This window comes from Taeniopygia guttata, chromosome 2 (genome assembly GCF_048771995.1).
Source record: "Taeniopygia guttata chromosome 2, bTaeGut7.mat, whole genome shotgun sequence".
NCBI classification, from domain to species: Eukaryota; Metazoa; Chordata; class Aves; order Passeriformes; family Estrildidae; genus Taeniopygia; species Taeniopygia guttata.
Genome location: NC_133026.1, coordinates 4,619,834 through 4,632,415, shown reverse-complemented (window position 1 = coordinate 4,632,415; position 12,582 = coordinate 4,619,834). Strand labels below are relative to the sequence as shown.

The window sequence follows — 12,582 nt, the reverse complement described above, 5'->3', positions numbered from 1 at the left end:
CCTGCCCTGAGGCTTTGGGCTGGAGGCTGTCCCTTCCTGGGTGTTTGGATGTCCACCCTGGCAGGGTCCTGAGCTCAGCTGGGTTCTTCAGCTCTCCCAGGGCAATAACCCATCATAACAACAGCAAACAGAAAGTCCTCAGTGAATGTTTGCTCCCTGGGGATGCCTGTCCCATATAAAACCAAAGTCCTTTCCCACATAATAGATATATTTATTTATATAATTTATCTTGCTAATATATCTTACTCTAAATCAAATAAGGGTGTGAGTTGAGAAGAATGACTTTCAAAGCTCCCTTTCCTGTGCTCTGAGCCAGCAGTTTCCATATTATTGGGTCTGAGAACACTTACAGCAACAGTCCTGACCCCACCTCGACCTTGGAAGTAAATGGGAAGGATCCTCGTGCTGTGGCTCCAGGTACCCTGATGTTTGCCTGGAGAAGCCCTGGTGGATCCATGGCTGTGGACCTGGCATGGAGAAGGGCTGGAACTGGGACTATTTTATAAAGAAGAGTGAGATAAATGCTTTGAGCTGGGCTCTGAGCACAGGCTGGGAGTGTGTCTGCGTGGGTGTGGGTTTACAGCACTCCTGGGACACTTTGGTAACTGGGCACAGCCAGCATTGCCACATTGCAGTGCCACTGTGGGCAGGAGAACCTGCAGTGCCCTGGCAGTGCCCTCAGTGACACGTGGAGATGGAGTAATGTGACCTGCAGGCTCACAGCCCGTGCCTGCTCCTTGACACCCCGTGCAGGCACACCTTTCCCAGGGAAAGATTGATTTATGTTTTCTGTCATCAGGATAACAGCAATGGAGACAAGTCAGTAGAGGCAGAGCTTGTCCTTGCAGCTCTGTGAAGGCAGGCTAGGCCAGGCTCTGCCCAGGCTGGCTTTTTGATCTGTGGGAGCTGGACAGGCTGTGTCCCACGTGCTCCTGGTGGGATGTGCCTGCACTTGGGGTGTTGTGCCAAGCTCTTGGGAGGGTTGGAGGGACACCTGCAGGTGCTCTGGACACATCTGAGCCTGGAAATCAATGAGAGAGATGAGTACTGACTCCTACAAAGTCCTAAGCCATAACATCAAAGAGGTCCATTTTCATAAAATCATAGAATGGTTTGGGTTGGGAGGGACTTGAACATTTCCAGGGATGGGGCAGCCACAGCTCCTGTGGGCAGCCTGTGCCAGGGCCTCACCACCCTCACTGTAAGGATAATCTACACCTGCCTTCTGGCAGTGGGAAACCATTCCCCTTTATCCCATCACTCCAGGCCCTTTGACAAAAGTCCTTCCCCAGATCTCTTGAAGCCCCTATAGGTACTGGGAGGAGCTCTAATGTCTCCCTGGAGCTTCTCTTCAGGTTGAACACCCCCAGCTCTCCCAGCCTGTCCCCAGAGCAGAGGGCTTAGCCCTTGGAGCAGCTTTGTGGTCTCCTCTGGGCTTGCTCCAGCAGATTCACATCCTTGGAGGCTCTGGAGCTGCAGTCCTGCAGGTGCTGTATCATGAGAGCAGAGGAGAGGGACAAAATCACTTCCCTCAAACTTCTGGTCGTGTTTCTCCTTGCCTTTCTCTTTTACTGATCCTCTTATACCTTCCATTAATGAGTTTTCCAAGTGATCATTGTGTTTTTGAGTTTCATTCTGGAGTTTTTAACTTCACCAGGCTGCTCTGGGTCCAGGCACAGAGTGGATCAGCCCTGGCTCGTGTTGTGGCCTCTGGCAAGCTCTGTCACCACGTCTGCCTTCTCCCTTGGTCCAGTGTGAGGGCTGTCACAGCAGAGGAGGAGTGCAGGGTCATGATTTGAGACCCAAAATCAGAGACTTGAGGGTGAGTCTCTGCAGAGGGTCACCTTTCCTTGCTAACAAACATTGATTTTGCTCTCCAGGACAAAGCCTTTCTAAAGCTGCAGATAAACTCCCTTTTCAGGATGGAAAAAAGGATGAGCAGAATGGAAACTGGGAGGTTTAGCAGCAGGTCTAATCTCATCTGCAGCATTGCTGACAGCGATGGATCCACCTCAGAGGAGGGAAGTCTGGATAGTCTAAGGGTCATGTTTTTGTTTGGATAGTTTCTTGTTATTCCTGTTGGTATTCCTATGACCACGTGGAAGAGATATTTGTAAACCATTGTGTGATGGAGTCCAGTAGATAAAAGTGGGGACTGCCAAGGTTAGACAGGAGAATCTCAGATATTTGAAGTTCAAAAAACCCCACTTATCAGGGTTGTGACAGGAACAGATGTTGCCTGGGTCAGATACATGGGCTATAAGCAGTACCTTCCTCTGTTGTCTTTATTTTAAACAACTATGAATTTAAATTAGATGCTGTCTTCATAGCTGCATTACCCAAACATGACTTTGGGGATAAGCTGTCCTTCCAAAATGGTTTCTGATCTGGTAGAATAATCCATTTTCCCCTTATTGTCAATAATTCCTTATTTTTCAGTATATTCCTTTTAGGCCCCAGGGCATTTTTTTCCACCCCCGAAAAGCCCTTGAAGCATCTTAAGCCAGTTTTCCAGCAATCATGTTCTGCCCTGTGTATACTCTCTGCTTGCCTCCAGCAGAAACACAGGAGTGCTGGGCATCAAGGGCTGCTCAAAAGCGCCTTTAAAAACCCATTTTTCACTACTGCTTCTTCCTGTGGATGAGCTACAGCTAGATCCACAAACACACTGCTGCTCTTGTTTTCCTAACTGATGTGTAGGGCCATGGGAGGGTGGATGCTTTTTTGGTCCCTGAGGCTTTTGCAGTGCTTTCTCCCTGGCCTCCAGAACCAGAGTTAAAGTGGCTGGATTAACAGTTTTGGGGTAAAGAAAAGATTTGTGTGAAGGTGTCGGAATCTGTGGTATTGATGATTCCGAGATTGTAAAACGTCTCTGTCTTTCTGCCCCGTTGCCAAAGAAGAAGCCATAATTCGTCTGTGCTGGTTTCAAGGTTGTTTATTCTGTTTATCTCTAACATGTTCTGCTGCCCTGCCGCAGCTCTGTCCTGCAGGGCAGCGTGTGGGGCTCTGCCCTCAGTGGGATGTTACAAACATTAAATACCACAAACTACCTGTGCTGGATTTACAATGATGTGCCAATATCTGTCACCTACGTTGGACAGTGTGTCCCCAGCCTAAACCAACAGAAAAATGCCAACACCACAGTGAAACATGGAGGGCATGAAGAAGGAGGAAAAGGACAAGACACACCCAATTTCCTCCATCTTGTCCCCTCTGAACCCCTAATCTAGAAACCTAAAATTTTACTTTTGCACCCGTGCCACACTTAATTATTACTTATATCAAACACTCAGTGATGGTAATTCATCCTTTAAGATTGAAAACTCTTTTCCATGGACAGAGATCACAGCCAGTGTCTCTGGGGGCTCTGTCCAGGGGGGTTCCTGACCCCTGCCAGGGTCCCAGACCTGCCAGGGCAGCCAGAGGGAAGCCCTGGATTCCCATATGAAGGAGCTGGAAAACAGTTAATTCTGAGGCAGTTCCCCGCTGAGCATCACTGTGGTGTGAGGGATGAGAGCCAAAGGGGGCAGAGCAGCAGCCTGTCAGTAGCACTGTCTCGTTCAGCTGTGGTCAAATATCAGATCTCATTAGAAAGAAAAAAAAAAAGAGCAAAAAGGCATTTGCTGCTTTCAGTGAAATTGATTTTTGAAAGTATTTTCTTAAAGCAGCTGTAATCCCTAGTGTGAGCTCACTTAAGCCAGACTCAATCCCTTTAAAAACTCTCTCAACTTGGGGATTTGTGGGAATGGTTGAAAACTTTCCAGTGAATCATCCTTTTGAGCAGCTGGTGGAGAAACAGGGTATTCAAAGGCAGAAGGAAAAGGCTGAATGAGACAATTAAGTTTAGAGGTGCTCCAGTGGGGGCCCAGAGATGGTGCTTTGGTACCTCCTGCACTGTGTCCCTCCTGGAGGCTCAGGGGGGTGATGTTTTCCATGAGCCATGAAAAGCTTCACACACTGAACCAGGGATGATTCACTGGGGCTGCGTCGTTGAGTCATGAGCAGTGAAGTCAAGAGAGAACGTCAGGAGTTGTAGCTGAAATGTTTCTATTTCTGGCCAAAAGCTTTATCTAAGAACTTCTATTGTTGGATTTTTTTCTTTTTCTGTTTTTTAATTAAAATAATCAGTTTTTGGAGGTGAGCTAAACTCAGTTGCACTACTGAATGTTGCAAGTGATGACTGTATTATTACTTAAAAGTCATGAAATTGGTCTTTTGATCTGATGATTAGTTATTCTCCCTGTTAAAAATGCACAGAATTTGTTTCTGTTCCTCTGATTTCTGGCACAGTTATAGGATATTTTTTGCTTGGTTTATGTTTATAGCTTAGTACCAGTTTTCAGCAAAAAACTTTTCCCTTTGCTTTTGGCTTGCTGTGAAATTTATGAATATTCTTAAAATACCATGCAGTGAATATATCATACCACTTTTGCAGAATAATATATTATGGTCTCCATTGAATTAACATCCCGAACTCTCTTGCAGAAGAACAGGAAGGATGTAATATTGCTTTGTGTTTGCTGGAGTCACAAAGAGAAAGCTTGAAATTGTTCCTGATAAGTGTCTAAAGTCAACAGAAACTCTCAGCAACCTGTGTGCCCACAGCAGGTAGCTGGCTGCACCAACAGCTTCCTCCTGCAGCTCCTTGAGGAATCATTGCTTTCGTGGTCAGACGTGTATTTACCCCTGGAAAAACATTTGCTGATGCAAATGCGTTATGCAAGGCGGCCGTCAGCTGTGAAAACAAAACTGTCTGTGAAAACAAAACTGTCTGTGGGTCCCATCAGTCTTTATCAAAATCACTGAAGCCACCAAACACGTCATTTCAGATGCAGAGCTGCCTGTGTCTTCAATTGAGTTTGGAATCAGGCCACCGCGGGCGTCGCTGGGACAGTTCTCATCACAGGCAGCGCGCTGACAAATATTGACCTTATTCTCTGTAGCATCTGTTAAATGCAAAGGCAGAAGTGCTGAGAGCCTCAGATCCAAATTTAGCGGTGCTGTGATGGCAGGGGAAGTAGGAAGCGGTGGCCAAAATAGTTTGCAGGGCCTTGGTTGTGTGGAAGGAATGTAAATAGAGATCACTCTCTTTGCCTCAGTGCCCCAAGCCATGATGGGTAGTCTGAAAGACTGGGTAAAGACCTTATATGAAAGGATATTTCCAAAGAACCTGTAAAATGGCATGTGCAGTTGTTGTCAGCTGGTAAACACACACCAGCAGTGAGGGCAGACAGCTCTGCAGCAGATCTTGAGTCAGAACAACCTGCTGAGCATGTCGGTGGAGGGGGAGTGGAAAAGAGAATGGATGAGGAATCAGCAGCTGGGACCTGCCATAATTCACACACAGGGAGACGAAACAGCGATGTAGGCAGGGTGGGGAGGGCACACACTGCGGGGCTCATGCTGAACCCTCCCTCAGGGATGAGTGTGATGGATAGCCTTTGGTATTCCCAGCCCTGGGGGCTGACAGTGCTCCAGCTCCCCTGCTTGCAAAGGTCCTGATCCCAGCTGTGTTTGGCCATTAGCATCACCCACCTCTGGTGAGACCAAAATCAGCTGAATGGGGTGAAACCAAAGCGAGGAGCAGCACAGGGGCACTCTCAGCGAGATGTGAAATCCCTGTGGTGTCTCTGCAGGATGGTTCTGGGGTCAGGGAGCAGCTTTCATTTGCTCCTCACAGGATGTTGAGCCGAGGTGCAGCTGGTGAGGGTCTGGCCTCTCTGCAGATGTGCAGGATGGTGTGTGGGCTCTGTATGGCTGAACACGTTTCCCATCTGCATTTCTTGACAGTAAACAGAAGTGACTTACTGAGCCAATGAGAGTGGGATGCAGTAATTCAGTGGGACTGAGTGCCACATTGCACAGATCACCTGTTACTGACAGGGAGTGGGATAAGGAAGGGATCTGAGGAGTTCTGCTTGGACTAACTCAAGGAAGGCTGTTTTGGCAGTGCCCATACAGTGACCCTCTTGGGGGTCTGTGGTTGAGATGACCCCGAAACTGTAAAAAGTCTTTTTCTCCCAGCCCGCAGGGCCAAAGTTGGAATGCATAGGATCAGCTTCTCAAGGTTGTTTATTTTCTCTTTTCTATAACATGCTTTCTCAAGGAGCTGTGGTCTGTCTAGCAGGTCAGTCTGTGACAGACTCCCACCCCCTTGGGGAGGTGTTACCATTTTGTACTAAAAACTACCTGTACTATGTTTACAATAATGTGCCAGTATCGATCATTTATGTTAGACAGTGTGTCTTTACCTTAAACCAATAGAAAAGTGTCACCATCACAGCAAGACATGGAGGGCAAGAAGAAGGAGACAAAGGTCAGGACACACCCAAATCTCTCCATCTTGTCCCCTTGAACCCCTTATTTTAAAACCCTAAAATTCTACTTTTTCACTCTGTGTTAATTCAGCTACTACACTACTCAAACCTTCTTGGCTTGTAATTCCTCATACAAAGTGGGCAGTTTTTGCCACAGGCTAAAATTGAAGTCACAGGTGTTTTTGACTTCAAGCCAAGGTCTCCAAGCCCCCTGCCAGGGTCTGGAGACAGCCAGGGCAGCCAGAGGGATGTCCTGGGTTCCCACAAGACCCTCCTCTCCCATTTCATCAGCCAAGGCACAAGAAAGGACAGACACCTGCCAGTCCTTGTCCTTCACGTGCTCAGCAGTTTGCAGGAGGTGCAGGTTCAGTTTCTTATTTTCTCTCTTGACAAATACTCTTGACAAAATGTCTCATCTCAAAGGGCTGCCTGTCAAGCAGGAGGAAAACACAAGGATTGTTGCCTGCCTTTGTTCCTCCTTTCCCTCTATTCCTTGGGATTAGCAAAGAGTTTACTGCTCGTGCTCCCAGCACGGTCTGGACATTTCAATTGTGGAGCAGTGATGAGAGAAGAGATGGAGAGGCCAGGGCTCCTCTCTGACAAGTGCTTTCATCATTAGGAATGTTGTCAGGCTCATCCTTCTGGCTCTTCTACACCAGAATCATAGAGTTGCTTGGGTTGGAAGGGATCTTAAAGATCACCCAGCTGAATTCCTTTAAGAGGTTCCTTCTGCATGAGGAGCTGAGTTTGGAAATGTAACACCAAGCTCCTTGAAAGCCATGAAGAGAGAAATCCATATCAAGAGAGATACCCAAAATTTACATGTTGGTTGCTTGAAAATACCATGGGCTGTCAAAAGAATCCTGAGGGCCTGAGTCATCCCTGCCAGGGGTAAAAAGGAGAAGGATGCTGGGCTGAAAATCAGCAAGGGAGAAGCACAAGAGCAGGAGCCAGTGATGAAAAGTGAAAAGAGGGCTAGAAAGGAAGTTCTCAACATCTCCCTGAGAGTAGTTCAGACAGGAGGAATTCCACTGGCTCCAGGGAAGGCTGCTGTGTGTCCATGCCAGTGGGGAGCCTTTGGCTGGCTGAGCAGCCCCCAGAGCAGCCAGGAAGGCTGACCAGGGTGTAACCTGTGTGAGTCGGTGTCTGGAGGTCAGGAGGAGCACAGGCTTCCTTGTGCTGCACGTCATGTTCTGGGCTCTCTACAAACCTCCTCTTCAGCAGACGCAAACACTCAGAAGTAGATGCAAACTTTCCAGATTCTCTTCTGCTTGTGGTTATCTCCCCGCTGTGGCGTGATGGGGAAGGAGCAGGGAGGCTGCAGGGAGCTGTGATTGATGGCTGTTTGCTGCGAGTGTTCCTCTGCTGTGAAACATCTCTGTGCCCCAGTTATTTTTGATTTCTCCGTGCAGATAGCTCAGCTGAACACACAGTTTGGGACTCCTAATAGAGTGCAGTCGCTGCCTGGGAGCAGCTGATAAAGTACTCATGCTGGGCTAAGATTTTCCAGAAAAGAGATAACTTTAGCAGATGGCTTGGGCTGAGTCCTTTGGCTTCAGTTGTTTTATTGATAGATGAAAACAGTACCAAGTTATGGAAATCTATAAAAAGTGTCCTTCCTTACCCCACATTTTAACAGTTCCTGTGGTGATAGTTTCCCTCCTTCTCTCTTGTGTCACTACAATAGACACCGGTCATGCTCTTCAGCCTTTCTTAGACCCTTTCTGTATTGAGGAGCTCTTTTATCTCCATCTTAGCACACCCTGAAAAGATCAAGGCAGCCCTTCCAGACACAGGTTTTCAATCATTTTTTTCCTCCCACACAGCTCTCTTTTCCAGTGGATTCATGCAGCCACGTAATGGTTTCTAAAGAATCCATTCTAATTTCCAATATTTAACATCAGATTTTCTGGTCTCGGAAACACGAGGCCATTGCCAACCCGAAGTTTAGGGATTGATTGCACAAGCAGACTAAGGAGCCATTCTGCAGGACAATAACTCTTGTGAGCCAAGCAGTGGTGAGCAGCTGGCAGGTGAAGAGGAATAACAGGATGATCCTTCCACTTCCCTGCCTTAAGCAGAAGAGATCTGGAGAGGAGGAGAATTCCATACTTAAGGACACTCTGCATATGAGGTGCCCAGCTTGCACTTCTGGTCAAGGGTCCACTGTAGCCATGGATTAAGGGTATAACTTATCTTACCCTGAAATTTTTTGTTTCAGTAGGACAGAACAGCTGTGTTCCAAAAGCTGCTTTATTTTATTTCCCACTGGCTATAAAAGAAACCTAAATAAACTTTAGACTTCTTGATTGAACTGAATCTGGCCAAACATAATAAGATTCTTTACATTAAAGATGAAGTTCCACCTTAGGCACAACCACTATAATTTGATTAATGTCCTGCTTAAAGGGCAAGATCACCAGGAAGGCCCAGCTGTGGGGGAATTCCAGCCCTTTTCTGTTTGTAAGCTGGTTTTAGTATTCAAACCCTTAAACTTTCTCTTGAAGGTGAATTGGCCAGATAACATAATTCCACAGCAGCCCATCCCAACCCAACCTTTTCCTCCCCTCCCCTCAGCTGATCAACTGTTGCTCTTTATGAAGTGATAATCAAAGACCACACAGAGATAACAGTCTGGGTGGGCTTCATGACTTGTTTGGCACCATAATTGTCAGGGAAAAGCTTTCCCAGCTCCTGGGAGCTCCTCATGGTGTGTTCTTGTATAGGAACCAAACCAGCAAAGTGCTGTGGAAGGTGTTTGACCACCCCAGCAGCTGATGAGAGCTTGAAGCAAATGTTAAGTGTTGCTTTTGGAAAGTCACTGATTTTTGAAGACTAAAATTTTGGATGGTTTGTTGCAGGTTTTTTTTTTCTTTCCCCAGCAGCTGATTATCATGGCTGCTGTGAGAAAACAAGGAGTTTTCAAACCTCTAATGAGTATCTGATGATTTTTGGATAATCCTAAGGCAGCCATGAAAAAAATGTGCAGGTGCATACTGAGTTGGGTCTTTCTACAGTGCTGACTTTGAATGAACTGAGCATTTTAATGTTGAAATGGATGTTTAAAGGCAAGGTTCTCCTATTCAGCTAAACTTTGGGGGTATTTTGTACTCATGCACTGTTTTCTAACAAAGCTCCAGACCAGATTGCTCCAAGTCCCATCTAACAGGGCCTTGAACACTTCCAGGGATGGGGCATCCACAACTCAGGGTAACCTGTGTCAGTGTTTTGTAGATGTATGAAGTGACCCATGAAAGACAGAAAGAGGCTGTGGGAGCTCGCCTGATTTCAGCCCAGTTTGAGGGCACTGACTGCTCTAAAGAGCATTTTAGGGTTGTCTCTGTTACTTGTATTTGTTTAATCAAAGTTTCTTCATGCATTGCTCCTTCTGGATTGTCTTGTGTGTGCATTCTGCAAACCTGGAGCAACTTCAGGGTTCATTTCCACCAGCTGAAGAGCAGAGATGGAAGTGGGGAAGGATGATCTTGAAAACAGTGTTGTGATTTCTTACAGCAAGGAGGATAAATTCTACACTTGACAGGATTTAGGATGGAGTATGGGTCACACCAGACTGCTCAGAAGCTTTGGTCTTTGCCTCCTTAATTTGCACTACTGTGACTGAGAGGAACAGATGGGATCTTAAATTTGACCTTCTCACTATTTTTGCAACCTAAAGAAGGACAGTTTTGTTCCTTACCCTCCTCTTACTGAAGTCACCTCTTACTTTGCCCGGAGAGACTGGGGACTTCTCATCCTTGGAATTGTTCTGGGCCAGCTGGATGGGGCTCAGAGCAACCTGATCTAGTGGAAGGTGTCCCTGTCCATTTCAGGGCTTTGGAACTGGATGATCTATAAGGTCCCTCCCAACCTGAACCATTCTGTGCTTTTAGGATTTTCCTGTGGGGTGAAGTTCACAGGGAGGCACAGCTCCACTCTCCCCATGCTCAGGAGGAATGAGTAAAGAGGTGCTCAAGTCAGGGATGCTCCAAAGACTTGGAACCAAACTCCTGGCTGTGATTTGTGTCTCATGAAAAGGACATCACAGTACCTATGGCATATTCTGTTTCTTTATTAAAGAAAGAACATGGAGAAAGAGGTTTTCTTTTTAAGATTTCTTGCTCTTTCTGGTCCTTTTGAGTTGAGTTTTCTTTAGTATCAAAGCTTGGGGAAGGGGGGAAAGGGAAGGGAACCCTCCAGAGGCTTCAGGAAAAGGAGAAAGTGTAATTTTTTAATATCCCTCACCAAGCAGAGATAAGGCTGACTGAACCCCTGCTGACAGCAGGCTCTGCTTTCTTTCCACAGTCTCCATTGAAGATATCCGGGATGTGAGGTCAGGCCATAAAACAGAAGGTATGGAAAAATACGCCAAGGATGTCCCAGAGTATCGCTGCTTTTCCATCATCTTCAAAGACCAGCGGAAAAACCTGGACCTCATTGCGAGTTCAGAGGATGATGCCAACCACTGGATTGCTGGCCTTGGGAAAATCATAGCCCACAGCAACTCCATGAACCAGAAACAGAAACTCCAACAGTATCCTTTGCCTTATAAAGTGATTAATCTCGGACAAAGATGCACTTGTCTTTCCATGTGGGTGGGGACTGTAGACTAACCTCCTTTTTTTCCCTATTGGCCCTGGGCACTGGGTTTTCTCTTGCATTGATTTTGCACCCAGGCAAGCTCCCTGGTTTCCAGTGCTTTCCCCCCTGTTTTACAATGATACCAAGCAAGAGTGGAGTCAGGCTTAATGTGGCTCCTTAAGCAAAGAATTCCCTCTTTCATGGAGCTCCAGATAAAACAATCATTTATTTTGTTGTGTTCTTCAGGGGTCTGTTTCACTTGCATTGCAGTAAACTCCAGGACAGGCACTTCTTGGCAAGGCATGAAAAGCCCGCACTGTTTACCGTGTTTCTCGGTAATAGAAGGAGAGGGAACTGATTCTCCTCTTCTCACTGCCAAATTTACTCCAGGGTAGCTCCACTGGCTTGAGTGAAATTACTCCTTATTAGCCTCAGCATGGGAGGAAGTTTTGCCCTGAAAAAAACTGCAGTTGCTCTAGTGCCAATGCAGAGATCAGAAAGGAAAAGGCACAGAGCAGGAAAGGAGAGAGAATTCATTATGAAATGGAGAGGGGTTGGTTATTGGGTGAAATCCTGGCTCTGCTGAATTCACAGGGAATTTTCCCTGAGGCTGCATTTCATCAATAAATTGCTTTGCAAACAGAGGTCTCATGTACAAAAAGAGAGGAGATACGTGGGTGCAGTTTTGGATGGATTTGAACTATGACCATGGCATCTGAAGCTGTTGGCTGATTCCACTTTGATTTGACAGAGCCACAGTAATTATAAAATATTAGGGTCCTTTAAGCTTCCCAAAGGTAGATATTCAGCTGTCAGAGAGGCAAACAGATAGCACTCTTGGGGAGAGAAGGCTGGGTGGGCTTCATGACTTGTTTGACACCAAACATCAGAGGGGTGGGGAGGTGCAGAATCCTCAGCTGGGAAAAATCACAAAGCTGGAGCTCACCAGGAAGGCACCAGGAGGTCTTGCCCTCAGTTAAGTCTTCACTCCATGTGGGTTCTCTGCTGGGTAATAATGTACTGGTGGAGAAGGAGATGGTGCATAAGTGCTGAGCTTTCATTAGGCTTTACTCTTCTGTGGATTCTCTGAAGTCTGAGAAGCATTTTCACAGCCACAGTGCTGTTCACTTAAAGGAATCAGACTCCATTAGCTCTGATGTGCCTGGGATGTCCTGTTTGTCTCTTGCATTATGAGTGTCTTTTTTGGATGGCTTTTCAAGCTCTACAAGGCTGTAAGGTCACCCCACAGTGTGTAGGGGAAAATCTGGGCTACAGAAAGTTGTCCCTGGAGCATATCAAGTTAAATATATTGCTGAAAAACTTGCCTGTAAGAAGAGACAAGATTTTTAAGGGGGGAAAAATAACAATGACATTTGCAAAGGAAGAAGGCTGTAAATTTCCAGCATGGAAAAGTGCCTTTCTGTCTTTGGAAAGCAGAATTGAAGCTAAATAGGGTGGGTAGGCAAACCATATTTCTGGAAGAGTAATTACTGTGCAGTGCTGGCTTCCAATCTGGGCTTGTCTCAGGCCATTTAACGTAACCTGGAATTACAGAACAGCATGATTTCTCATTTGAAATTTGATGATGTTTAATTAAAGCCTGGGATTTTAAATTTAGTCTGCCTTCCCTGGGTTTGCTTGGCAGTGTGGGCTTGCTCAGATCTTCCTTAAACCTCAGGAGTGTTCT

The 12,582-nt window shown here is 46.3% G+C and overlaps 1 protein-coding gene across 4 annotated transcripts in view; it reads left to right on the top strand.

Moving 5' to 3' along the window:
- PLCD1 (phospholipase C delta 1) overlaps positions 1-12,582 on the top strand; it is a 53,920-nt gene that overhangs the window by 14,059 nt on the left and 27,279 nt on the right. For all 4 annotated transcript variants that reach the window (XM_032746588.3, XM_032746589.3, XM_002196609.6 and 1 more), the window contains exon 3: positions 10,620-10,848. In XM_032746588.3, coding sequence (XP_032602479.1) covers positions 10,620-10,848 — 229 coding nt within the window. The remainder of the gene's footprint in view (positions 1-10,619; positions 10,849-12,582) is intronic.